The sequence below is a fragment of the Calonectris borealis genome, chromosome 1 (genome assembly GCF_964195595.1).
Source record: "Calonectris borealis chromosome 1, bCalBor7.hap1.2, whole genome shotgun sequence".
In the NCBI taxonomy this organism is placed as follows: Eukaryota; Metazoa; Chordata; class Aves; order Procellariiformes; family Procellariidae; genus Calonectris; species Calonectris borealis.
The window spans coordinates 110,655,390-110,683,192 of NC_134312.1; the positions used below are offsets into that span (position 1 = coordinate 110,655,390).

General features: G+C 39.7%; 1 protein-coding gene across 1 annotated transcript; it reads left to right on the forward strand.

Annotated features, from left to right (window-relative positions):
- CHODL (chondrolectin) lies at window positions 1–27,793 on the forward strand. Its single transcript, XM_075173776.1, has 7 exons — window positions 1–91; window positions 16,122–16,434; window positions 17,176–17,333; window positions 20,719–20,766; window positions 21,149–21,232; window positions 22,928–23,030; window positions 27,254–27,793. Exons 1-7 carry the CDS (start codon window positions 1–3, stop codon window positions 27,336–27,338), a joined length of 882 nt encoding a protein of 293 aa, XP_075029877.1. The 3' UTR covers window positions 27,339–27,793.
- Window positions 27,794–27,803: the final 10 nt, after the last annotated feature.

A 27,803-nucleotide genomic window follows, 5' to 3' on the forward strand; every position in this document is an offset into this window, starting at 1 on the left:
ATGGGGGCCGGAGGCGGGCTGGGGCTGGCGGCCGTGCTGGCGGCCGCCGTGCTTTGCGGGCCCGGGGGGCTCGCCGGGCGCGTCCTCAGCGGTGAGTGCGCGGGGCCGGGGCCGGGCCGGGGCGCGGCGGGGAGCGAGGGGCGGTGCTGCCACCCGTCCCGGCGTCGGTGTCCGGTGTCGGTGCGGGGCCGATGCGGGAGTGCATTCAGCGCTCCCGGGAGCCGGAGCCACCGAGGGGAAGGGCTGGGGCCGAGCCCGCTCGTTAACTGACCCGCGCCTGGGGGCGAGCTGTGAAATCCGCTTCCGAGCGCGGCGCGGGGGCTGGCGGGGCGCGCCCCGCCGCGGCGGCTTCTGAGGGGCCGCGGTGAGCCGGGGCCGGCCCGGCGGGACTGGCTGGGGGCTGGTGCAGCCGGCGGAGGGGGAAGCATCTATCGTTTCGGGTCTTCAGAGGCGGAAAGCCAGGCTGTCAGACTTGGGCGGCAGTCTGAAGTCCGGTCCTGCCAATACGGTGTTCTCTTGGTCAGGCACGTCTTTAGATTTGATTGATTGCCTGCAAAACGTAGCTCCGTTTTAACTGTTTAAAAAGATAGAGCATGTACTTGCCACAGTGTCTTTCTGAGGAACAGCTATACATTGAGATTTGTTTGCATCTGTACAGGAATGTTTCTTCTTTGTTTGTAATATAGTTTGGAGGAAAAAGCAAACTTTTAAGAGCATGCAGCATAAGTAGTTTTGTTACGTGTGGGTATATCTACAACTCTCAAAACCGAGAGGAAGACAATACTTCTTCAGAAATCCGTATCTAACGTTTGAGCTTAGGTTTAATTTAAGAGCTGTAGGATCACATTGTGATTTCCAACACAAGGTGCATATGGTCAGAAGCTACTAAATTTAATGAAAAGGATATTTTTAATTGCACTTCGGGTCAAATCCTCCAAGCTAAAGCTAAGAGGCACTCGGAGGCATGTTGCGTGTGCAAGCACATCCATGCATTTGTCTTGAAACAAAGATTTACATACTTGACTGCACGTGTTAACAAGTTATGTGTGTAAATCTCTGTATATGTAGGTAAGAACATGTCTCTTTACAAACTGATTCCAGAACAATGCAAATTATTTGTTTACAATTGTTTCAGAGGCTGTAAGGATAGCATGTCAAGAAAAATTTTTTTGTAGGGTTTTTTGTAGCAAATACTTGGTTGCTGAATTCAGATAATTTTCTTAGTTGCTGATGGAGTACAGTCACCGACCATTTTGGTGATGTCTTATTTGAAGCAAGTTTGTGTGCAGAACTGAGATGTGCTGTTGGGCTTTTGGTGACACTGTATCTTCCAGGAAACACTGGAATAACACTTTGTTATTTTAAAGAATAGTGAAGATTACTTACCCACGAGATGCATTTGGCGTTAGTAATCTCAGTGCAGGAGTCCATGTGCGGCTGAACAAACCCAGTCTCTTAATCTTTTAGCTGAAGCGTCTGCATTTAAGTGAATATATGTAGCAAATTGAGTAGAGGTCCAGCTTTTAAAACAATGTGTAATATGTGTATACTGCTTAGTCAAACTCTTTCTAGATGCATATAAAGCTTTGGGGTTTTGAAAGAATACAGGCTCTACCCCATATTTCCCTGAAGCATTTCAAAGTATGTGATGAGTCTCATGTCATTGTATTATGCGGGTAATACTTGGCTGGTAGAATACAGGAGAGGATTTGAAGCCAGTTATAGAAGGAACCATTTACGTATTATCAGGCATATTAGCTGAAGTTGTATTCATTAGATAAAGATTCTCTAGACAGTAATAGCCAAAGATATTTAGTATGCTTATGCCAGAATATTCTGATATACTGGCAGGAGAACTTACTTTTTTTTTTTCTCTCCTCTCAAGGACCACACCCCTATCCTGCCACATGCACATGGATACGTCTATACTAGTAGTAGTTGGCATTTTTTCAAACAAGAAATAGTACTATTGAGTTATTGGGCAGTGTGTGCTGTCCACCTGACTTCCATCTAGCTTATCTGTCTATCTTATATAAGAAACAACAGTTTGGACTTAAACAGGCTTACATTTAATATCATAAGTCTACATCATAAACAGACCTGTTTCTGAAAAATTGCTAATTTATGCTTCAGTCATGATAATCTGGAACAAATGGGAATCTCACTGCTCTCATTCCAAATAAGTTAAATATATAATTCCTATCACTCACATAGAAACTGTTCCTGAAGCTGACTTGAGTGCTGGTTGGACCTTGTGGAAAGATTCCCATTTACTGGAGTAAGTTTGCAGGAGACCTGGCAATAATTGCGAAAGTGCAGCCATTTTGACCACAGTGTCAAGAGGGCAGAGAAGGAAGGGTCTACCTTTTCAAAATGCCATTTCCGTAGGTAAAGGTTTTCTGTTTCTTTTTCCAAGTATGTTAATTTTCCTAGGATATAATTAAAACGATTATTTGCATCAAACAATTCACATTTAGGTGTTAGTTCTTTGTCATCTTTAATTTGGGAATTATTGAAGAGAAGTAATACAAATGCTTTGTATTTTTTAGTGTAGTTAGACGGATGTTTTGTGAGCAGTGCTCACAGCCTCCATATCAGAATATCTAGTGTTGCCAGAGAATTGATTCTTAAAGAAAAAAATCAAAGCAGGCTCAGGAGAAACTGCTGAGTTTGCCTTGCTGTCCCATGACATCATGAAGAACATGAAGTGATGATAATGCAGTTTGCAAAGATGCAATTACTTTAAGTATCTATTGGGCAGGCAAGATGCAAGCTAATCTGATTACTAATCATTTAACAGCCTATGTATTAATCATAGATGTTATACTTTAATGACTACTGTTTGCTATCTTTTTGTATTTCTATGGCTTTTTAAATTTTGCTCTTTGCTATCGCTATGCATCAATAGCAGATTAAATACTGATATTGTATTTTAAAGCAATATGGTTTTTTTTTTTGGTGTAAAAGTATTTGGATATATAAACCACTAAATTAAGAAAATCATTGGGTGGGTCATGAAACAACAAGAGTTGCCTCTAAACTATAGGCTTATTTGCTTCAGATGCCTTTAAGGATGTGGATATGTTCATTCGCACAGCTTATGACCGGATTTGAGTTGGTCGTAAAATATTGTAAAGTAAGATAATTAAAGAAGTATCTTCATGGGTAATGAATTGAATAGAGATAACAAACCCTTTCTCAAAAGGCACAATTTAATTTAGTTCTATTGGCTTGGCCTGCTTATTTCACCTGAGTTTTGTCTGTCAGACTTTAAGTATTTTCTGTAGATGAAACCTTCTACTGGTTTTTTTTTTTTGGGCATGGGCTGTTAATTTTAAGATACATTTGTAGCTCAGAATATGAGAAAGTATAGTTTGAAAAAACATTGCCAGTCTCGTCTATAGGATACACATGCAACAGTTTTGTTTATTGAACACAACATTTTGTTGTGAATGCCCAGCATTCGGTTCCATACTAGAAAAGCTTTTAACGGGCATGCATGCCCACATGGTACAAGACCTTTTTGTTCAGTTACAGGTCTCGGTAGTCACTGAAGCTGAGAGTCTGAGAACTGCAAGGGAGGTTGGGTACCTCACTCTCCTAAACTCCTTTATTAATTCCTCTCCTTATGCACCTATTCTGAGCAATGCCTTCCTGGAGACAAATCAATGATCTAGGTTCTTAAAGTGAAACGAGGTGATGACCCTTGGATATAATACACGTTTCTACTAAACACGGCTTGCTCCTAACCAAGAAATTCCATAATACCTTGTGGAAAGACACTTTGTATTAGGTAAACTACATGACTCATAGATGAGAACATAGTTTTGATAACCTGAGATGCGTGATGGTGGATGAGTCCTTCTATAGCAGGGCAGAAATACCAAAGTACTTAAATCAGTTTCAGGAATCAAACTTTTATATTAGAGGCGATCCCCCTTTATCAACCCTGTAAAGCTTACCTTGCCTATGGGGGAGAGTTATGCAGGTTGGCCAGACTGCGGCTCTATTCAGGGGCTAAGGAAGGTGTGATGAAAAATTCTAGCATTTTGTCTCAGGTGAGTAGGCTACTTTTCCAGGAATACAACTTCTCCTTCTCAGTATCTTGTTTGAAGATAGAGGAAGGCATTGCAATTCTCAGACTCATGATTGCCAAGCCCCAGTACCCTACTTGGCTAACGCGCCCAAGAGAAAATACTTACTGTGGAGGGAGCTATGATAAATAACGTGTGGGACAGTATGGATAGTCCACTTGTCTTTCACATGGCTTTTCTTGCTGCCAGCAAGACAAGGCTGGTGTGCTGTTTCAGTGCAGCAGCTAGGTGCAAAAAAGTCCCTCGCCTTGTTGAAGTCATGTTCTGTACTTTGACTTCACTTCTCTGTAGTTGAGGTCTGATCCTGTGCAGATCAAACTTCTTGATTAGAAGATGTTTGCAGGAAAACATGCTTTGGTTCATAAAGTGCTCTATACAGCACTTTTTTGAAACTAATTCTCAAACAAACAACTTTCTCTTTGCAAATGTCTCATGAATCAGAAAAGAATGGATAGTACTAATGTGAAATAAGTAAGATGAAGCAATGACTTGATAGTAATTTCTACACTGGAATCCTATACTCATACCTGTCACTCACTAGTCAGAAATTGAGTCTCTTGCTGAAGCAGTCCCCACTCCCACCACTGACAGATTGCTTCACTTCCAAGCAATCTTAAGAAATACTGAGTCCTAACTAAACAGTTGCATGGCCCTAACTAATGTAGCTGCAGTATACAACTAATCACTCTAGGCTCACTTTATAAGCAGTGAAGGAAGAAAAAAATCAGTATTTTTAGAGTGGGATTAATTTCATTTTAACATAGATCTTGAAAATACTGTAGGTACACCCTGTTTCTTTCAGTTGTCTACACAGTGAGGTCAGTGAGCCAGCTCAGATATGGACAGGTACATTGTGAATGACTAAAGTTTGGTGAAATCAATCTCATTCTATATATCTCAACAGTTTCTTCCCATACAGGGTTGTAAACGTGTGATGTGAATTAACCAATTATGCTTTACCTCCATTTAACTTTATTATAAAGGATAACTTACCCTAAGAGAAAAATATTTTAACTTACTTCTCATCCCCTCAAAGGTCCCTTCTATTTTTGCCTTAAGGGAACTGTCACCAATTCTAAGATCCCATGTGGATTGGCTTTTCCCACTTTTTTTAGTAGAAGGTGAATGAGCAAGGACTTGCCTGTTGCTTTCTCTTTTAATTGTGGAATTACTGCAAAAAGATGGGCACTCTATTGCACTCTTGTACTGAGATGCATATAAGGCGTTCCACCCTAGGAAACTTTAAGTCCATAAGCCAAGGAAATTAATATAATTTCACATCCATATATATATATATATAAAAATTTTACTTACACCTGTGGCAAATACAGGTATCTTGGTAACAAATCCATGAATATACACTTACTTGGAAAAAGGCATTCAAATTTCACTGAAAAAGAATAAGAGAATGGATGATGCTTGCTCTGGATGATGAGTGATGAAGAGTATATTTTAATGACTAAAGATTTATGAACTGTTTCCTTCTAGAGACAAAAATAAGAAATGAGCAATAGGCAGAAACTCTCAGAAGTGCTTAAGCTTATGCCTGTGAGAAATCCTGTTGAGGGAGTCTACTGATGTATATAAAACTAGGTATGTGTGAAAATGTCTGCTGGTTTGGGACAGGAGAATAAGAATAGTCTCTGCTCCCCTAGGCTGGCACACATTATACTTAAGCCATTCAGACTGCAGTTTTTGTCAAGACTATTCCACAACATGCTAACAGCAACTTACTAGCTGCTGTATTATGTCTGTCTTAAAAGTGTCTGGGAAATCTGTTCTGGTCTTCACAGCTACACAGAAAACTATTGATGAAGGGACTTAATTTGCCGTCTTGACAGTGTCTGTGTCAGTATTTATGCTTTTTTATTAAACACCTGAAATGATGGAACACTCTTGGTGTGTCTTTAGGCTGTAATATATAAAAAAATTATGTTAGTGTATGAGTGTACAAGACTTTTCAGAAAAATGAAAACAATCAAGCAAAACCACTGCCAACAGCTTCAGTGTTAAGTGTTGGGGTTTTTTGTTTGGTGTTTTTTTTTTTTTAAAGTCCTGGGTAAATAATCCACATCCTGGAGCAGACTTGTAGATGTGTAGGTCTTTCTAACACATCATATTTCCTTTATTTTGAATAGGCTCAAATAGATTCCATTGACATTTGGGTGTTATCATTGGCCTGCCTGCTTGTGTCTGTGGAAGTGAATAGGGTTATTTATACTCATGAAAAGTGTTATACTTTGGGTAGTTTTACTTTTTTTTTTTTAACAAACATAATTCTTTGTTAGGGAAACTGTAGTCCTGAGTATATATTGCAAAAGAAAATGTTTATGCTCCGTGTCCTATGCTTATGGTGACTTTTCTTATTGCTGGTTGAGAAGACGCAGATTGTGCCATGTTGAAATACAAGCCTGTCATCTCTGTGCATTGTTCTCATCATGCTTGGTGATGCCAAGGAGCCTGCATTGCTCACAGTGACAATGTTGCTAGACCTCTCAAAGACAGATGGGAAAATATAGGTCTGTCACCAATCTCAGTTCGTTCTTAACATGGGAAAAGGGAAGGCAACTTGCAATTTTTAGGGGTTGTCTTAGCAACTATGTTGGCACTTTGCATGAACCCCTAGGACAGTGCAGTTGTGCACTGGCCCCTCATGGAAGCAAGTGGCTGTCTGCCATGATCATCCCTGTGATATAGACCCATAAAGTTCCCATGATCAGAAGAGAGGAAAACAGTTATTACAGGAAAAGCTAAATGGATCTCAGGCTTTAAATTTATGATGTGCTAGATATCTGAAGCAGAGCTGATGCCAAGAAGTAGGTATGTTTCACTTAGAAGAAAGGAAAACTGTCAGTGCTTTAATGATTTGACCGGAGTGGGGAAAAAAGAAGTACTTGGGAAATACTTTATAGATTTTTTTTTTCTTGACACTGACACATCACTCGAATCAGTGACTAAAACTGTTTCATAAAAATGGATATTTATTTTCCAGTTAAAGACACTTACCCTGTATTGATTTACGTAATTGTAACCGTATGTTTTCCTGCAAGGGTAATTATGGATGGTAAAGTGTTGATTAGCTTCTAATGAGATGCAGACATCAAGCTACTTCTTTACAGTTCCATTATCAGTGGCCTGAGATCCCTGCCATGTGTGCCAGAGCTGAGAAGCTAACTAGAAGAAATAAACGTGTGTGTTTGTGAAATGAGTGAATAAGCCTATCACTGCTTGGTGAAGATGGCAGCCTTTTATGCGGGCAGGTATTCCAGTTCCCAGTACATCAAGAACAAGCCTGTGTCTGAAACACCACATCCCTGATTTTGAAAATCCAGACAAACTTGTAATCTGCTCTGGGGAAGACAAATCCTCCCAGTGCTTTATTCAACACAAAGAAAAACTTATCTGTGTTTTGTAGGACAAGGAATCCTTGCTTGCATCTTCCCAAGACCTAGAACAGTACAGGTTCTGAGCACATAGAGGCTTTAACAAACCTCACCAAAAATAATCCATTTAGATCACTTGTCGTCATGTATGTTTTTCATATGTATATTTTTTTAACCACCTATTTTACTAACCAACTATCTTGCTGCAATATGCAGGGAGGCTATCAGATTTCATTTTAATTGCATTTGTATTCAGCCAGATGGCAAAATCCGGGTGTTAGTAATAAGTAATATTCTTTAATATTCAAATCAGCACTGCCCAATGCTCCTTTATAAACAGACTGTCTCCTTTCTGATGGCTTGGTTTTGTATAAGTGTAGCTATTATGGGTCTATTGAGAACCGTTGTTATTCAGAAATAACTAAGTCAACTCCTTGTCTCCAAAAGCGCTTGGAAACACAATAGCATAACTAGTAAAGGCTGACATACAGGTGAAAACTCAATTTCAGCAATAAATGAACTGAAAATCACTTCCCATGGCAAAAGAGAAAATAAAGACGACAGGGATGGGACTGGGACAAATGCAGCTTTATATTCTGCATAAGTGTACTAAATCTGTGTATGAATGGTATAATACAGTACTTTCTTTTTACTTACAACTTCCATTGTCCCCTGTTTTCTCTCTCTGCAAGAGTTGCATTAATCCTTTGGCTGGTGTCTGAGGACCTCTATCATCATCTTTGCTAATTCACAAGATATGGGATGGTTAATGGCTAAAGATAGTCTGGCCTGTGTTTGAGAGAGAAGAGAAAGAATTTGCCTTTTACCTATCATTTTCTACATGCTATCTATACATCTATAATTTTTACATGCTAATGCCTAAGAATTTAGCAAGAAAGGGACTCCATTACGACAAGTATTGTAAGAAGTCTGGCTAATAGATGAGTTTTGCTTAAGAGAGGTTGGGGCCAGCCTCTCAAGCCACCTTAGACATTGTCTACTTGCTAATGACTATATGATATGATGTATACAAACCGTCTGCCTGTATACATATCTACCTGAAGTACAGCTACTTAATAGGCAAATGTGGCCCTCAGTTATTTTATATAACCCCCTAAAAGGGACTTGGAACCTTTGAAAGTTTTTCACAGAAGAAAAATCACTTTGGAGAAACTGTATTATGTATTAGGTATAACCTCTAATCCAGAAAAAGTATAAATGAATGTCTCTTCTCTCTACAGACTTAGTTATTAGGAGGGTGGGAGGAAAAAGTACCTATAAAGGTATGGAGGAGTTAGCTATGAAGATATTAATACAGATGCAGGCTGGCAAATGATCTGTGTAGCAGTTTGTATTTGAATGGCAAATTTGTGAACACACGGAATTCCTTAAGCTGCTCAGGAGCGTGAGCTGAGCAACATCTATGATTTGAATACTGACCCAACTAGAGAACGATGAGTCTTCAGTATTACAAGCTTTGGAGAGAAAAGATGGCAATTTGCTTTTATCACAAATGAAGACAGAATGTAATTATGAAATCTTATCAGAGTAGTATTTTTTTAAAAAAAAGTTATATGAATCATCAAAAAAAATTAAATTCAGTAGATGGACACAAATATCATGCAGTAAAACATCAACAGCAGTAACATAATATATCAAAACATGACCAGCAGCTGAACCCAATCAAAATCTGACTGGATAATACAAAGGTCAGTTGACAAGATGCATCAGCTTTCAATCAAAATGTGGTTAGGAAAATTTAATACCTTTTAGCCTCTTACTGGCCACATTCTGAAGTGCATTGCTGGAACTTGGCGTGGAGCACCCTGTGGCGTGGGGACAGGCGAAAACAAATTGTGCCCAGTGTCCTGCATGCTGGTTACACAGCCCGTGAAGTCCATGTGCTCACACAAGCTCAAGACGAAGACTAGTCTTCATAACACAAGCAGAGAAATATTATCGAGCCAGTGGAATATTTTGGTTAATTTACGTAGATTTCTGTCTTGCTACGATTTCATGATTACTTTCACTTATGTCCTTGTGTCGTTATTTTGTTACTCTATTTTCAGAGGCCTCCATCAGCCTCATGCTGACCTTTGGGACTCTGATTAGTGTTAAACATTTCACATTCCTTTGTACCAAATGCTCCTCTGTGTTTTCTGCTGAATCCATTGTCTCGGGAAGAAAAAAGTCACAGTATGAAAACATAATGGACTTTTCTACAGCAGGCTTTGTGCATTCCTTTGTTCTCTCCTCACATATGCTATGCACGTGCAGCTGCTGTTCCCTGCTAACCTAGGTGGATGCTAATGGTAGCAGACCCCGGACTGTAGGTTAATTTATGAGGTTCAAGAGGAGGAGGGATGGGATTTACCAGCAGGGAGCTTATCTTCTACCTGACATCTTCAAAACCTCCAGCTGAGTCATGTTTGTTACTCAAGATAACCTTTGTGCCCCTCATTGCCCATGGGGTGTAGTTAGGACTGAGCCTGATGCTCGTAGGGAGATGAGTCTTGAGCTTTAGTTACTTTATCAGTAACTTTGCTTCTAAATGACATTTTGCTATAACTACTGTCATGACGGACCTAAAGAAACCTATGATTTCTGTTTAATGAAGCATCATTGTTAAAACATAATGGAGACATAATTGATTGAAATACCAGCTGAGAATTTGCTTGTTTCTCCTTTTCTTGAAAGAGACTTTTTTCCCCTGCAGAAGTATCTGCAGAAATGTTTTAACTAAGTATCAAGTATTTCAACTAAAAGCTACTTTTGTTTTAATGTTGATATCAAAACATTCTACTATGGAGCTGCTAAGTGACACCCAAGGATGAAAACTGATCCATATGGATGGAAATGGTAGCTAGCACTTCTTAGAGCAAGTACTGTACGCTTGCTTTCTTCAGCTAACGGGATGCTGAGACAAAATGAGTGCAAGGGAATTTCAGCCAGTTCAGCCAGTTTCTCTGCAGTAGGCAACTAGAGCTGCTAAGGCTGAAGGAACAGGGCCAGAGCGATGTTGCGTGGCTGGTGTACGCAGGAGAGGTAGAAAGAACAAACCTGGAGACATTTCCATTAAGGAAACTTGGGAGACCTAATCTTGCAGTTTTGCAGCTGGGAAAAAAGAGAAGAACAGTCTTTGTCTGTCAGTTCGTTGTTGCTTCACCACAGCACTTTCCCTCAGCAGGCAAGAAAGCAATTGTTGATGAAAAGGTAAGGTGTGGGTTCGTGACGCCAAGGCAGGTGCATGTTTTGCCTATTTCTGTGCCCACTTCTGACCAGGGTCTGGGCTGTTCTGCTTGGGTGAGGGAAGGTGGGTCAAGGATTAAGGAGCTGATACACTCCATGAAAGGAAGGATATAAGCACTCCACCTTCACATCTGCAGGTACTCGGGTAGCGTTGGTTGAAACCTTAACTCGTCTGAGCATTTGTAAGGGAAAACAGTAAGAGTGAGTTCTTGGAGCTTATTAAATTAATTATGTTAATAATGTTTTCTTTCATCTCTCAAGCAGCACAGGGCAGATTTTGTTGAAAGGTTGTAAAGGCTTAACTTGCCTATATTTATTCACATTGCATAGTATCTTAGCCTGATTCATTCCAATAGACTTGCTTACAAATCTAGTTTCTATTCAATTGTGACAGAAAAATTGGAATTCAATTTGTACAGTTGAAATGGTAAAGTGAATGTTGCTTTAGAATTAACAGTGGAGTCTCGTCTGCTGCAAAGATGTTAGAAGGAGGTAAAATAGTCCATAGTTAATGTTTCCATACTTATCTTGCCTGCTATACAATGTGGTCCATTCTGTCATTTTTCACTGGTAAATTATTTCTGCTTTGTATTTCAGAAATTAGTAGTGAGAGAAGGCTGTAAAATATGAAGCTTGAAAACTTGACATCTCGGTGTGCTCCAAGAAGAGCACTAAAACGGGCACTGATTTGCCAGCTGTTAAGGCACAACTGCAGATTTCCATTAACACGTTGAACTAGCTCCGCTACAGCAGATAAAAGTCCCCTTCAAAAGAAGAAAGAAAAGATTCAGAGTAGGTCATTGCCTAAACACAGGGACTAAATTAACTAGAACAAAAAAAAATTCACAGCTTCTTCTAGAAAGCTTACTACTCTGCATCACATACTTCATTCATACCGGATGGGTCTTAGTGCCAAATATTTCTTGGTTTCTTGCTGTTTTCTCTGTTATTTTGCAGACCTATATTCTTGCACAAATGATCGGCCTGTAAGGAGGAAATTATTTCTTTTGCCACAGGTGTAGAGAGCAACAAATGAAAGAAGTAATTTAGGAGTTGGATTGTAGCAAATTTTCACTTGTTCAGTTCTTTAACTTTATAATACTTGATTTTAGAGTTATTTAACCCTGCACAAACAATAACAATGGTATCCTCAAAAAATGATTCAGATCAGTTTAGGGGAAGGAAAAAAAAGTCTTCACACAAAGTTTCAAGATTTTAACTCACTACCTGTCAGATAAACCCTTGGGTATAGACTGGGCCTTCACGTCTGTATTCTGGATGGCTCCAAGAGGGCTCCCTGCTCCGAGTGCGCGACAGTGGCCAGCTGTTACTGGGCACGTCCTAGGGCCGCAGTGGCACCTATGGAGCAGCTCTGCTGCCGTTGTGCGTCACAAGTGCCTGTCCTTCTCCCTGCTCTGTACAGTCCCACCTGGTTTCCTCAGCTTGGTGTGGTGATGGAGCTGAGCCTTGACACCGATGCGATCTCCGCATTGGACCAGTATACAGCACGAGTGACGGCTTACGGACACGAGCCTTGTAGCAGCTGAGAAACAGCAGGTGCCATTTGGCAACGTGGGTCTCCGTGCGGCAGCCGGCTGGGAGATAAGTACCCTGAAGAAGCTTGGTCAGTTAGCCAGCAAGGAGCCATTTGTCCTGCTGGAGAGGTCAACTGATTCGGGTTTTGGGAGAGTCACAGAAGAGCAGAGACTGTGCCTGGGAACAGAGAGTGAGGGGGACACTTCAGCCACCTGAGAAACACACGGGGCGGATGCGTGTGCTGCGGATGGAAAGCTAGCTGTTTTCCCATGAAATGGCGGCGCAGCACAGGAATGGAGATCAGTAGTGGCCAGCCCTCTCGTCTCAGTGCATTGAACGTTCCTGCGTGACTGAAATCGTGACGGGGATATTTTGATACCTGAATTTGCTCATAACTTACTACTTGGTGTCAAGGAGGAGTATGTACACAGAATGAAAGGCATCATGAGTTTATTTCTAAAAATTGTCTGGGAAATAAAAAGAGCAAGACAATGGACAAAGGACTCCCCATAAATCTGCATATACATCTTGAATTAATGCTTTGGATCCAATCTTTAGTTACAGGGAGAGGTGTGGTCCTTCTTCCTTATAAATGATTAGTGTCCTACATAATTCAGTGCTAGCCTTTGGATGTTTGCACTGTTATGTACATATGGGTATTCTGGCAATAAGCCATTGTCACTCACCCAGTGGTGAGGATCAAAATGTTGATCAGCTCCTCCTTCAGTGTGCGCTCTATCCTGTCAATGAGACAGAGCTCCTGGGGAAAATAAAAAGGTGACGATCGTATTAACGAAATTTGAATTGCAGCATTATAGATGAAGGGAATGAGCTGTGATTTCACGTGCAGCTTTCATTCTTGCACTTCCCACTTTTGAGCATTTAGAGTTATGACTTTGTAACTTTGAAAATAGGGGTATTTTTTCTTTTTGTTCCAAGAAGTCTTACAAAGAACCCCATTATTTTATATGCATCTCTTACAAGGGGTCTGCCCCTTGATTCTTCAGCACCATTGCCCAGCTAGGACTATGGCTCTTTATTACATTCATAGATAGCAAGGCTCTTAACCTATATGAATAAAGGGAAAGGAATTGGGACATACACAGCGTTGTCAGGACATTATCAGAGAAAGTCCAAATAGGTGCTTTCTTCCTGATCTCAGAGCCTGGCTTTTTCCACGGATATCTGTGGCACAAGCTTGTCCTTACAGTAGGTTATTCTTGTTCCTGTATTATTTTGGCAGATTAACTACTGATAAACAAGTGACTTTTTGTAAGTCTGTCTGCCAAGCCTAAGTAAGAATGAGACCGCCAAGACTCTTCTCTTACTGACAATCCTTCTCCCAGATGAACTTTAATAAGGTATCATAAAGAAAAGGTTTCAGAGATTTTTTTTTTGAGAAAGATTACAAGAATCATAGGAAACACTAGAAAACTAAACATAGTTTATGCCTACTGCCCCTATAATTTAGCTTTCCACAATAAAAAAGATCCCCAAAATAAGAATTACTTTTAGATTTAGCTAAAAGTCATGAGATGATCCTGTTTTTACGTTCTGATGTTCATGCAGCTTTGACACAGTCTGCTTATTCTCTGCAAATTCTTGAAACTATGCTCTGTGCAAATATAGAGAAGTCTTCAGTCAGTTCTTGTGCTGTATGCAGTCTGCTATGGGAAGTATGCTCCTTGTCATTAAATACGAAGATGAAGCAACACTAAAGCAAGAAGAATTAACTTTATTGTATCTTTTAGGCTTTTTTTTTCACTTCTATGTTTATTCTTTGTATATAGAAAAAACACTGGCTTAAAAAGCTTAAGTACAGCTTAAGTTATAGGATGATGTTACTGTTTCCCAGTGACAAATTACAATATTTTTTTTTAAGGTAAAACAGGATAAAACCTGTTCAAAGGTAAAGCCAAAGGGTTATTTACATGAGTCGTGTATCTGGGTTTGCTTAAGAGTGGGAGTAAATCAAGATTTTCAAATGCAAAACTGACATGGTGCAATAAAATACTGTCCTTGCCAAATTTTCAGTAAAATGATAAAATTTGTTGATTTCTAAACAATCTAGATAATGCCCAGAAGTTCTTGTTACTTTGGTATCCCTTGGTAATTCTTACTTAGTTAGCAAAACAAACTTTCCTACTTTTCTTCTCCAATGATAAATTTCCGTGCTGAAAAAACTTGATTTTTTTAAGAGATGGTTAGCTTTTTTCCCTATATTTAGAACCCTTCTCCTGTCCCTAAATAAATATACTGGAGTCCAGTTGCAGCTGATAAATGAGTTTGTTCATTCCACATCTTGTATATGTTGAATAAACTCTAGAGAATCTCACTAGTTGAAGATGATGATAATTATTTTTCCTCCTTAGGAAAAAGGAATGTGTCTTTCTCAGCCAAAGAACTGGAAGGAATAAACATTATTTCGTCATTTGGTTTTTGATTCTTTCCACAGACATAACTCTGAAGGGCAAGGAAAAACCGGTGTGAATGCAGTGGATCTAGTGCTGTCTGAAAGCATCACAGGGCTTCTTTGTTGTACCTGGATAGTATTGTGATATCTGCTGATATCTGGAGTTTCTGTTGGCTGTGTTAAGGGATGTGAAGAGTGTGGCCGCCTCCTCCAGTCCCAGGAGTCCCTCCTGCCTGGCCGCTGGTGCCCGTCCCGGTACCCAGGGCCCCTCTCCGAGCTGAGGGATGTGGCTGCCGCGTTCCCCTTTGCTGGTTCAACCAGTAGCAAAGCTGAGCAGGTGTCCCAGTGCCGCACAGAGAGGACGCTGACACGGCCATCACACAGACTGCCGCAGACAAGGCGCTGCCTTCAACAGCGCCCACGCGCAGGACCCACATAAGCATGGACAGCCAAGTCCCCTCCTCCTCGGCGGCTGGCAGAGATAGGTCACTAGGGAAGGCACGCGTCCAGACACCCCCCATGTCCCATTTTATATGTGAGCGGCCCCTTTTATACCCCTTTCTGCCCATTCCCCCTTTGTTCCTCCCCATTCCCTAACCCTGTGTGGTCTCTCATCAGATTGCATGGTCCCACCAACCCCCCCAACATCCTGGGTCCCCAGGTGTGCATCCTTATCCAGTTGCAAAGTTCCATTTGCCTGCGGTTTTTTGATAGCCTACCAATTAGTGTGTCTGACAAGGTGGGTTTTTTTCTTGTCTTTTTCTCCGTTATGTTCTTCTGTCAGGTTTGTGTCTGTATATTTTGTTCCTTTTCTTACTATTCCTTTTTGTGCTGGAAAAAGTCATTGACCAGATACCCTTAAAGGAGCAGACACTCTCCTTCCCTTACAGGTTGCGTTTAGACACATTATAGGAAAGAGTAGCTATGAGGTCCTTGTGAATACTCCCTCTCAAGGTTAGACAGCAGAATCAAGAAACTGCTAGCTGCTTCTTGCCACTAAAATTGAGTATTTTAAATATTTTTTTCTTCTGATCAGATAGCTTTGATTACCAAATAGAAGTGGAGTTGCTCCATTAGTGTGAAATAGTTAAGAAAATACCATTCAAATAGATTCTGGCTATAACAGAGGGGCCTGATGGTACAGTCATTAAAGTAGAGAACATTTTTCTAGAAGTTAGCGGGAGTCTTCAGTGTCCTGGAGAGTTTCACAGGCCTTGGGAAGAAAGCCACAGATTCCCATGAACTGATGATATTTGCAATTTAAATTAAAGCTGAGATTTTCAGCAGTGTCAGTGTATCACCGTGAGTCCTTTCAGACAGGGGCAGAAGGAAAGAACCTACTGTCCTTCTCCATCACTGTATGCATGCCGTGATAGATTTTTTTTTTTTTTGCAGTTGTGATATTCATTACTGTACTCTAAACACTCTCATATTTATATTTTTCAGGTCAAAAGGTGTGCTATGGTGACTTCAAGCGCTCTTGTTACAAGTTAGCTTATTTCCAGGACTTGTCTAGACGCGTGGGCTTTCAGGAGGCCCGCCAAGCTTGTGAAATTGATGGTGGGGCTTTACTGAGCTTGGAAAGTGAAGCTGAGCAGCAACTAATAGAAAACATGTTGCAAAACCTTACTAAATCGGGCTCTGGGATTTCTGATGGTGATTTCTGGATTGGGTTATGGAGAAATGGCGACGGACTAGCCACCTCAAGTGCTTGCCCTGACCTCTACCAGTGGGCTGACGGCAGTATTTCACCATTCAGGTAAGTCTGTAAAACTGCTTATTGAGAAGGTTTCATGGAAAGAAATGGAGAGTGAAATGCCTGCCAAGTCAAGTCTTCTGTAAAGAAGCTTGAAGACTTGCTGCCCCGTGAAGTTAGTAGCATCCCTCCTTAACTCCTCCAGAGAAAGGGGAGCTGGCAACCAGGGTTTTGAATTTGAAGCTGTAAGAGGATGGCATAGTGTGGCTTCAGCCTACAATCTTCTTTGCTCCCAGGTCATGAATTTGCCTCTGTATGGCTTTTGGAGGTTTTTCTGCCCCACGTAGAGGATTTAGGATGTGGTCTGAAAGCAGGCAGGCAAATTCTGCAAGACTGGCCACCTCGAATCAGGGAGCCGGCCAACAAGTAAATTAATGCAAGTTACTCAGTGTAAATTGTTCTGTTTCTACCCTGACTTTTGAAAAGCCTTTAATTTCCTGATTAAGCCAAAAGCCAGAGTAGCAGCAGCTCACAGGACTCGGACAACGGGACAGGTAAGAGTCAGATAGGAACGAAAACAGAGCAATATAGTGTTATTTCTGCAGAGGTGCTTTCAGAGGTCAGATTATTTTTGAAGCCCAGGCCCTAAACTCCTTTCACAGAGGAGTTGTGGGAAATGCAGCATGTCTTTGAAGAGGATGGGGCCATTGGTGTTGACATGTTTTCATTGATGTAAACGCCTTTCCTTGGCATCCTGATGAACCTTACCTTCAAAATTTGAAAGTTTTCTTTGTGTACCACTAGAAATTGGTATACAGATGAGCCTTCCTGTGGAAGTGAAGCCTGTGTTGTGATGTATCATCAGCCAACTGCAAACCCTGGTCTGGGAGGGCCATACCTTTATCAATGGAATGATGATAGATGCAACATGAAGCACAATTTCATCTGCAAGTATGGCCCAGGTAGGTGAAACTAAAGTTATATTTCACAGGTGGGACGGTTTCTTAGAAAAACAATTGCCTCTTGTTTTTTGAGGGAATCTACAAATGTCTTGTGGCCACACAAGACCTGCCTGTGGTGCTGATTAGTTTGGTGTGCGAGTGGCTGAGCTGACATTAACAAGGGATGTAATATATGAAATCTAGTGATAATTTAAGTAAACCTATCTGTATCCAATAAGAATGTTTTTAAGGTTAACTTCACTATCATGCATTCCCAGGTTTACTTTGATTTAACTCATTCACTAGTTATTTTCTTCTCCACAGAGTGTTTTAAGTGGCCATTTTCTACTTCCGTTGCTTGCTATCAAGTAGGATGATCAAGACATCTGTTGGTCCTACTGTAAAAAAATTACACTATCCTTCTTGTAGTTGCAGACCTCTGACATTTTATACCAACTTACGTGTGATGGTTGTTTCTAAAAGTTTTGGCCTAAAGAAAGAAAATAGAAGTTCAGAACAACAGGAATAAAATTCTGCGTTCATGCGTGTAGATTTATAGATATGAAAAGCAGATGCACACTAGTTCAGATGGTGACAGAAAAAGCCACATCTTAGGCAATTTGGCTGTACTTCCAGACATGACATAGGTTCTGTATATGTCATTAGAGGAAACATTAACTATACACTAGAACTTTGTGCAAACAGAAAAAGGACGTGAAAAGTAAACTTTCAAGTTGAACCTGTAACAGTTTCTACTTTTGGTGGTACTTACAGTAAACGAAAACATGTTTTTCAGCAGGATCATGCAAATATTTTCAAATAATTTATGGTATGTCTGCTTTTCAAAAACTAGTCTGAAAGTCAGAATGCATATGAAATCCAACCCTTAGGAGCTATTTGACCTACCTAATTCTGCAGTTTCCTACCTGCTTTCTCTATGCTCATGATCTAGCAATAATCACACTCTTTATAGAGATCCATCTCTCTGTAGAGATCCAGGCTATTTTCTTCCTCCAGTTTTGGTGGATAGATAGCTTTCTCACTGTCTAATATCTTAATGGGGATATTAATGGCAATTCATATTGCAAGCGAATATTAAATACTTGGAAGGCTTGATATACCCACACTTTCCACCCCCACTCCTCAAATCTCTTCCTGCTTCTAAAATTATTAGTGACTATCACTGTCTTATGGTGATCAGTTCTCATCTTGGTCACACCGGCCATTCAAGGAACTGTGACATATACAATTTTATTACTTTTACAACTGAACACAATTATTTTGAAATAAGAGAACACAATAAAATGTTTTAAGTTGTTAAAATAACAGCATTTTTATGTCAGAAAATGTAGGTTTGATTGAAAGGGCTCAGTTTCAAGTACATTTCATACCTTTAAAAGCAAACAAATTTAAGTGAAATAATTATTCTGTAACAGTGAACTGCTACAATTCTAGTTGTGATGTGATAAAGAATTGTTTTTTCCTATTGCTTTCACCATCTGAAAAAATGCCAAGTATTTGGATTGGCAGAAAACAAAGTGATAACAGTAACAGTGAAAATGAATTTATATTTCTTTCACTATGTAGAAATAGATTACTAGTGTATAATGAGGCATATAATAAGGCAAACAATATATAGGTAGATTATTATTAGGACTGACATTGTTACGCAGCTAAATACAGTACTGCTGAATTGTAGCTATTTACTTTTCAGGCTGTTGGAATTGTGCTCTTTAGCAAAGCAGACTATTCTCCAGAAATGTATTTTTCTATTGCATGGAGAAGAAGAGTAGATGCATAAATGTATATAAATAAGTATATGACATTTCTTTCTCTGCCTGAAGAAAGTACAACACTGTTTGTAAGAAAATTACATTTGCTATCTAAAAGCTAGTGAGACTTACAAATGACGTTTCTCCCCCCCGCAAATCACTGTAACAGCTTCAACATCAGCCGTTTGCAATACAAAATACATCCATTTTACCAGGATTATTGAAGTACCACATGCATATTGAATTTCACTTTGTTATCTGAGTACATTGTTTTTCACAACTTTCCTGCCTGTTTTGAGTGTATGGTGTATGATACCAGTCATAGGCCAAAACGCAGAGGTTGTAGGTGACCGTGATGAAGCTGCATCTGATTGTATCAGTGGCAAGTTTAGGGCAGCGCTTATTAGACAGTCTTGCTCAAGCAGCAACTACATTTCTGGTAGTCACTTCCATTTTTCTAAGCCCTTTTTATAGTACCTCCCTTGACAGCATTTACTGTTGCAATGTTCAGCCTGGCTTTAGATCATATCGATCATTCAGTGATCTTAAATTTAATTATAGGTTGGTAATTGCAACCACATTTAGTTCCCGTCCCGCTCCTGTAGGTTTGATTATGCCATCAAATTAAAAATTCATCTCCTCTTCTGCTGTCTAGAGCCAGCAACTCAGTTCTTTGTGATATTTTGGTATCTTTCTCTATATATGGCCAAACATAGCCAATTTTACCAGAGTAGATGGAATAATTGCCTTTGTTCTAGTAGGCTTTATTGCTTCTTTGATTTCTCCCAGCATTTTGTGTTTATCAGGACACTCGGAACTGCAGGCTCATAGCACTATTATGTTAATATAATCTTATGATAAAGGAATGGTATTCAAGCAATCATGCAGATTCCACTCCTATGCCCATCCTTTCAATATGAGGTAATTATTTCTGTAGTCTTTGTAAATTCTTAGTTGTAACGATAGCCATAAGTAAACTTGCAAGCCTCTGCAATACAGCTCAAAACTGTGAATTGGTTCTCCAGTTTCTGATGCATTGCAAGAAATAGGATACTGTCATTCCTCTTTTGGTAATTTCACTTCCTTGTGTGATGTATTAGGACCCGCTGCCCATGATTTGTATTTTAGGGCTGCCTGTTGCAAAACCAAACTACGTGAAGCTGACATCTAACCTCAAAAACTTGTGCTGCTTTGTTTTGCTTCGTAGCCAACATTCTGTAAGCTTTAGTCTGAAAATGTGAATAAGATTTAAGTATTAATAAGAACACTTCCTCTTATATTGTTTTAGGATCGTCTGCACAAATGAAACTTTGAATATGTTAGGAATTTTATTCAGCACAAGAAATTAAGGGATTCAGTGATTTAGCCAGTAACCTAGCAGAAGCCACCAAGAATTGGAAATACAATAAACTATAGCCCTTTTCTAAGGAGCAAAAAAGTATGAACTAGAAGTGATTTGACGCTAGTTTGCAAATAGTCTTTGGTAAGAAGGTTAAATGCTGAAGAATTAAGCAATTACTGTTTTGGAGAATGTATCTATTTTTGTGATACTGCATGCAAAATAATGAAAACATCTGGTTTATTACACACATTTTTCATTCTTCAACAATTGATTTCAAATATTGATTTAACAGATAATGTCTTAGAAAAAGAATTAGGAGACAGAGCAGAGCCAGATTACGGTAAGAAATTTTGAAACATTAAATTGAGTCGCAATGTTAAATACATAAATATAAGGATAGCTTATAAGAACCTCCAAAATTACTCAGGTTTAACAGGCATAGTTTAGAACTGGAACATATGAAAAATGAATCCTTTAGAGAGCAATAGCTACAACTATACAGCTATTGTTCAGAATCGTTCTGCTCATAATTCTTGTTCCAGATGTAATCTCGATTTTGCAATAAAATCCTGTTTACATGTTTATATCCAGCAGTTTAATTGATCCTGAAATGTTCATTTTTCCAATGTAAATTAAGATGTAATTACTATTAATTTATTTAACAACATAACAGCCATATTTTGTACTCACTGTTTTCATAAAGTGTCTGATACCCTTTTCAGGTATTTTTCCAACGGTGCCAGCAGGAAATCCTTATGACACAAGCAAACCAGAAGATCAGTATCATGTTATTGCTACTGAAACAGGTAATGTGTTCATATGAATTTAGTGTTCTGGTAAAAATATTAACAGTGACACAGTTAAATTAATCTTTAACAATTTCCATTATTGTCAGTGGGGAGGAAGCAGTCTATTTCCCCAGGAAGTGCCCTGAAAAAGTATACTTTTGAATAACATTTCAAGAGTTTTAGTCAGTCGTCTTTGTAACTGCGGAAACAAATTATTTCCCTGTCTCCCTGAACTTTGACCCAAATCTACAGTGTAGCAGTCCTTGAAATCTGCACCGTTGTCTCTGACCCTGGTGAGTCTCTGTCAAGATGCAAGATTTCACCAGCGTTCACCCGGCAGTGGAGCGTCTCCTTCTAGGCTGTGGTAACCCGTGCCTTGCCTCTCTCCATCTCCTCCCAGCCTCTTCCCCAGCATATGTAACAAACATATGGTGCATATATTATCTTTTATATCTGATGCCTGGGGCTCACCACAAAGGCACAAATGGTTCTTTCCTAACAGATAGGGCATGAATTTTTCAGTTATCTGCAGAATAAGCGTTGTGCCATAGCTCTCCCAGGTACCCTGTGTTTTAAGGAACTCCACGTGCTAAGAGGAGTTAAATGCTTTGCTGAGATTTCTAGCAGAAATGGCTCTTGATATTTTGAAAATGGATACCCACTGCCTAGGAGCTTGCTGTAATGCTCCTAGCTATTTCATTTCGCAATTTATGTCCTGATCGGAGTCCTGCGGTCCATGAAGCGTTGTAGCACGGCTGTAATTCAAGGATTTGAACATCTCTGAGGAGCAACTCAGGATCTTACAGGATTACAGCATGGGATTATGGAAAGCTGGCACTCCCTTTCCAGGCTTGTTGGCTGGATTCGAGCCGTTTTCCTGACTGATATTCCTCTGGAGTTACAAACAACGGGAACGGATATACTGATGAACTGTATTTTGAAATCAATAATACTATTTATACAAACCATTCAAAGGCTCTGTAACTAAAACTCATAAACAAACCCAATCTGAATATTCACATTTACTCTTGCTAGTGAAAATATGTTCAAAAGAGGACAATGGGTAAGAAAGTCTCCACAATTTGTAGTTAAATGTATACTGTAACAAGACATGGGCATATAGTTACTGAAAAATAGACAGACCCTTTCTGGAAGTTGTAGACCCCGTCCTCTATTCTAGGCGGGTAATAGAGTCTCAACTTGTACCATTTCCCACCCCTTTTGCCCAGAGACCTGCAGGGGAGCACCTTTAGCGCTCTCCTCATTAGTCAAGGACAGTGTATCTTTCTCTTTTAAGGAGAATGGGGAGACAAGAGCAGAGTTTGTTCCTCTTGTGGTCCTGCATGGGTGGGAATCCAACATGCAAGGGCAACTGAGCAGACGGGTTATACGGACTGTAAAAATAATAGGCTGTGAAACGTACTCCCTTTAAATATTTGAATTTTCAATTACAAAATTGGAAATCTCACATTGATGCACACAGAAAATGTCAGAATTTAAGTCCTTAAAATATGTTTTGCACATCGCTGGAGAAGTACTATTTTATTCTTGATATTGCTGAGTCATCTTTTTGGAGCTCTTCCTATAAAAGGAATGTATAAATGGTCTTTTGTGTAAGTTAATGTATGTCTGATATTTTAATCCAGATTTTTACTTATGTGGTTAAAAGTATTTCAACATGGGAGACATTAATGAGAACTTTTTGTCTTGTAGGTATAATTCCGAATCTAATTTATGTCGTAATACCCACTATACCACTACTGCTGTTGATACTGGTGGCTTTTGGGACTTGCTGTTTCCAGATGCTTCATAAAAGGTAAAATATACTAATCCAAATGGTCTTATAATGCAGAATTCATGTTTCCATTGGCAAGCTATTCATACTGAAAGGCTGCTTACATCTGTCCCCATATATGCGAATAAGCATCTTTCCTTCTATGAAAATCCAAGTAGTTTACAGCTGAACGCTCACCATCAGGCTTTTCCACAATGGACTGAAATAGTTCCAGGTCTCTCAAAGTATGTTGCCACTAGAACTTCCTCTCTTTCTGAAGACGAATTCTCGGCTGACCATTTGATAGGCTGAGCTACTGGCAGCACTTTTACCTCACCTCTTCCGTCATGATTACCACCTATACAGCGTCTGGGCTTTGGGGAATAATACCGGGGTCCTCACTGATAGAGGGCGAACTCAAGGACTCACTTCAAAAGTGCAGTTTGTTCCAAGGATAAACCTGAGGGGTCAGCAGCTGTTTAATGCTGTTTCAGTGCACATCTTATACGTACACCAGATGAGCCACTGGAGCAGACAAATTGAAAACAAAAAGCAAAAACATGTTTTGAGCCACACGCCAGTGCAACTCCTTTGTACATCATGTATCTGTCAAAGAAGATACATAAAGTAAATAGACATGTGTACATAGATGTAGTATCAAACAGTTGTATTATTATGCAAATAGTATCAAACAGTTGTATTGTTATACAAATGGGAAACATTTCAGCCTATGAAACAGGATATGTTTTGATCCATGCTTTAAAATTCTTGGGACTTTTTATCTTTCTCAAAATGTGATATACCAAGATATGACAACTTACAATTTTTTTTTTTCCTAACGGATCTTTCTGAAAATTTCAAAGATATCTTTCATTCTGTAGGTTTTTTTCAGGAAGCATTCTCAAGTTAATGTAAAAGTTTAAACTGAAATAACTGTTTTATGGATAAACGTTATTTTGGTAAAATAACAAGAGTAATAAACAGATTCACAAGCTGTTATCCCTCTAGAAGAGCAGGAGTACTAGTAAGGAATATGACATCACTGTTTTAGGAAATCAGAAAAAAAAAGTTTCCTCCTTACTTTTAGTGTTTATTTTTTCTTTGTGGTTTTTATTTAGCATTTTCTGCAAATAGCTGAAATACCTTATTTCAAGTGAGAAAACACTCCAAACGTCAAGTGTGCTTATATCTGTATGAGTGAGTGTACACTGATGTTCACAGCACTCTTCAGTGATATGGCTCATTGAAACAAGTGAACATAAAGAAAAGATATTATGAGGTCTGCATCATAAACTAGATTGTGTCTTTATGTTATGCACTTTCCTGTAAAGAAAAGGAAAACGTGCACTTTTCAACCTGTCCTATGGCAGGCAAATTCATTGTTGTGAAAGGTTGTATCCAGACCTCAGCACTGGGGCTGTAGAAGGTTGGAAACTCAAAGCAAAGAGAGTAATAAAGGGATCATATGTATAACAATAGCAATTATATAAGTAATCTACATCTGGATTATATAAGTAATCTAAATCTGGAACCCTTATCACAATGGACCTGGATTTCTTGGTAAGTATGACATACGTGTTCATACCTTTTCTGGCAGCTCTTTCTCTCCCCAGAAAAGGTTCAGCTCTCGATTACTCCTGGGAAAACAATGAGAGATTCATGGCCCACTGAAATCAATAGAAATAGTAGTTGACTTCAGTGGGCTTTGATCAGGCCTTTGATGCTATAGCAGTTCATCCAGAAGTAATTCATCTGAACTTCCAAGACTTAAAAATTGCATGACACAGATACTGGAAATTCAACTTGGAAGACTGTACTTTTTCTATTAGCTTGGTTAGTTTGGTAGATTAAATGATACAAAAATCAGGGAGAAAATGAATTTGAATCAAGAGAGGTTTTTTTTTTTTTTCCAGAATGTTCATTTTGGGTTGCACCAGAGCTTTTAATTAAAGAAAATAAAACAAATTTTCATTAAAATTCCTTTAAGTCAAAAGAGGATATGCTGGTATCAACAAAAATGAAGTATTTTCTTTTTTATCTGTTGAAACAGAACTTTGTTTTTAAAAAAATGTTTCCCCATCTATTTTCGGTTATATTTCCACATATGACCTACCTTGTGAATCATTTTGGTTCATCACAAATACACAGTTCTTGGGTAAAAAGCAAATCAAAAAAAGAAGCAATCCCTTGAACTGGTCATCTGGACACTGTAACACTGTAGAGCTTTAGGAAAGGGATTCTGTCCTGCTGGGGAAGGAGAGATCCCCAACTTTCCGAATGAACCTGACTTCTCATTCTTTTTTAGGCTTCCACAACATGGTGACCTTTCCTCTGAAAGCCACAATCCATGGCCAACCAGGACATGCCTAGCTTGAAAGGTCATGACTAATTTTGCCTGGCGTTGGGCTCTTAAAGGGTAGTAATAAGGCAAAGCAAAACATCTTCCCTGTAGCTAGTAGAAATGATCAGCTCATTCATGCTTAGATGCTCTCCCTTTCATTTCTTCCAGGGAAGCAAGGAGAAACTGCTTCAAAGACCCATCTCCATTATCATCTGAATGCCTTGCAGAAAGTTTAAATTCCAACCTGGTATATTTCTCAGTTTCTATGATTGCATTTGATGGTCCAAACAGCGATATGCTCAAGCTATTTATTGCATCTTCTTTACCTTTCTTACTAAAACCTATTTCCTGAACCAGATGTATAGCTGTTGAAAATCAGCGTAGGTTCGCTGAAGATAAGCTCATTTTTTACAGCTGAGGTTCTGATCCAAGGTATTTAGAAATTGTTCCTGCTGTGTGGCAAGGACTCTCCATTCAAAGCATTTCATCATTAATTTACAAAATATGCCTGATTTTGCTGTATTAACCTAGAAGGAAGTAATGAATCAGTTTCTTAAAGAAAGAAGTGCTGAAACTACTTGATTCATTGCAATTGCTTTGTTTATAGCATTGTGGCCTGATCTAAAGTCCACTGAAACCAATGGGAGTCTTTTCAATTACTCCAATGGGCTCAGGTACATAATGCATTACTTTGTAGGACTTCAGAGGTAAGTCTGGAGGGACTAAAAACTACTGTACCGCCCAGCTCCCTCGAAGTACATTTTAAATCAACTCAGACTCGCTCACATTTACACACCAGGAAAGGAGTAAAACTGAATGTATAGGACTGGTGGGATTTGACTCTCAGGTTTCCAACTTGCAGAATTATGTAGGGCTACTTCTCCTCCTCTGGTTATTACTTAATTGGAAAAAAACATCAGTGTGAAATATTCTGGCCAGAGACTAAAACATTTTGATTGAAATGCAGCTGCAATGGCTCATGAAGTGCCTTTTCTTTTCAGTAGACTGCAGTGCACCGTCATCTACCATCTAAGAGAGGAAAGGTGGTGTGTTGTGGCAGTCTAGCAGAGATGCTAGCCATGTGGAAAGACTGGCATCAACTTACAGGGCACCTCAGGGCTCCCTGTAAGGATTGGAGTGAACACTTTTGCAGTGTTGCAGAGCAAGTACTTTTGGAACCAGATTTATCTTTTTTATTAAAAAAAACCCAAACACAAAACCTACCCTTGACAGTTTTGAATGAAAACTAAGCCTAAGGAAGCTTTCTACCAGTCATTCATTGCTAGGAGTCTGATTCATGCGCCATTACTTCATTAGAAGTTAGGTCAAGCCCTGAAGGGAGGCGGCTTTCTGGCGTACCAGTACACGCTGGCACCCGTTAGCATACCGTGGTCGCGGGGGTGCAGCTCCAGGGCGCGCAGGGTTGCGGGCAGGGTTGCGGTAGCCCCCCGGGGCGGGTGGGCTGCACCCTGAGCACGTTGGACGCGGGCTCAGGGGTGCGTGCGCTCCCGTCCCCCGTACGTCCCCCCAGACAAGGGAAGCGCCCAGCTCCCCACCACCCTGGTCAAACAGTCTCCACACCCGTCTTTGAAAAGACCACTCCGTATGAGTAGGTGTGGTTGCATGTGATCTGGGAAAAAAACCCAAAGAAATACGGGCCAAGTCAGTTCAGTTCCCGGGAGGAGCGCTGCGAAGCGGGGTGGTCTGGTAACTTTGGTAGCAGTTGCTTACTTCGACCCACCGCTGCGGTCCTGTGCTTGGTGCAGCATGGGCACGACCCTTTTGTGGATGGGGAACCTATGCTACGAGAGCAACAAAGGTGGCCTTCAAATAGGGGATGAAATACCCAGGTCTAATCACAAACCTGAATCAGGACTGCAAAGGCACAAATGCGCTGAAAATAGTTTATATTTTTATTTTTCAGTAAAGGAAGAACGAAAACCAGTCCAAACCAGTCCACACTATGGATTTCAAAGACGCCTAGGAAGGACAGTAGCATGGAGGTATAATGACTTACTGACTGAACACAAAGCAAAAATAACATTTTGCAGTCAGGCTGTATTATAATGTCGTCAAAGAACGTTAGCTTGGAATGGCTTGAAAGTGCAAAGGATCTACAAGAATGAACTGTAAGCTCCCCCTTGAGGCAAATGTTCAGATCATTTTTATATAATGTTTGATTATCAATTCAGTAACAAAATATGCCATGCTAAATAAAGGGTATGTGTTTATTTTGCTAAGAGATGTAAGTTAGCTAGTTGTGAGCAATGAAATGAACAGAGCATTTGAAGTTTTTATGGGGAAATATCTACAATGTATATCAGTTTTAAGGTTGTTTGTAGTTAAACCCTCTGTTTCCTTTAGTCTCTCCTGCATTGTAATGTAGTTGATGTACTGTAAATGGAACTGACAATTTTACAGTGTAACAATTATTTATCTTTACATAAATGTTTGATACAAAATATTTGTTTAGT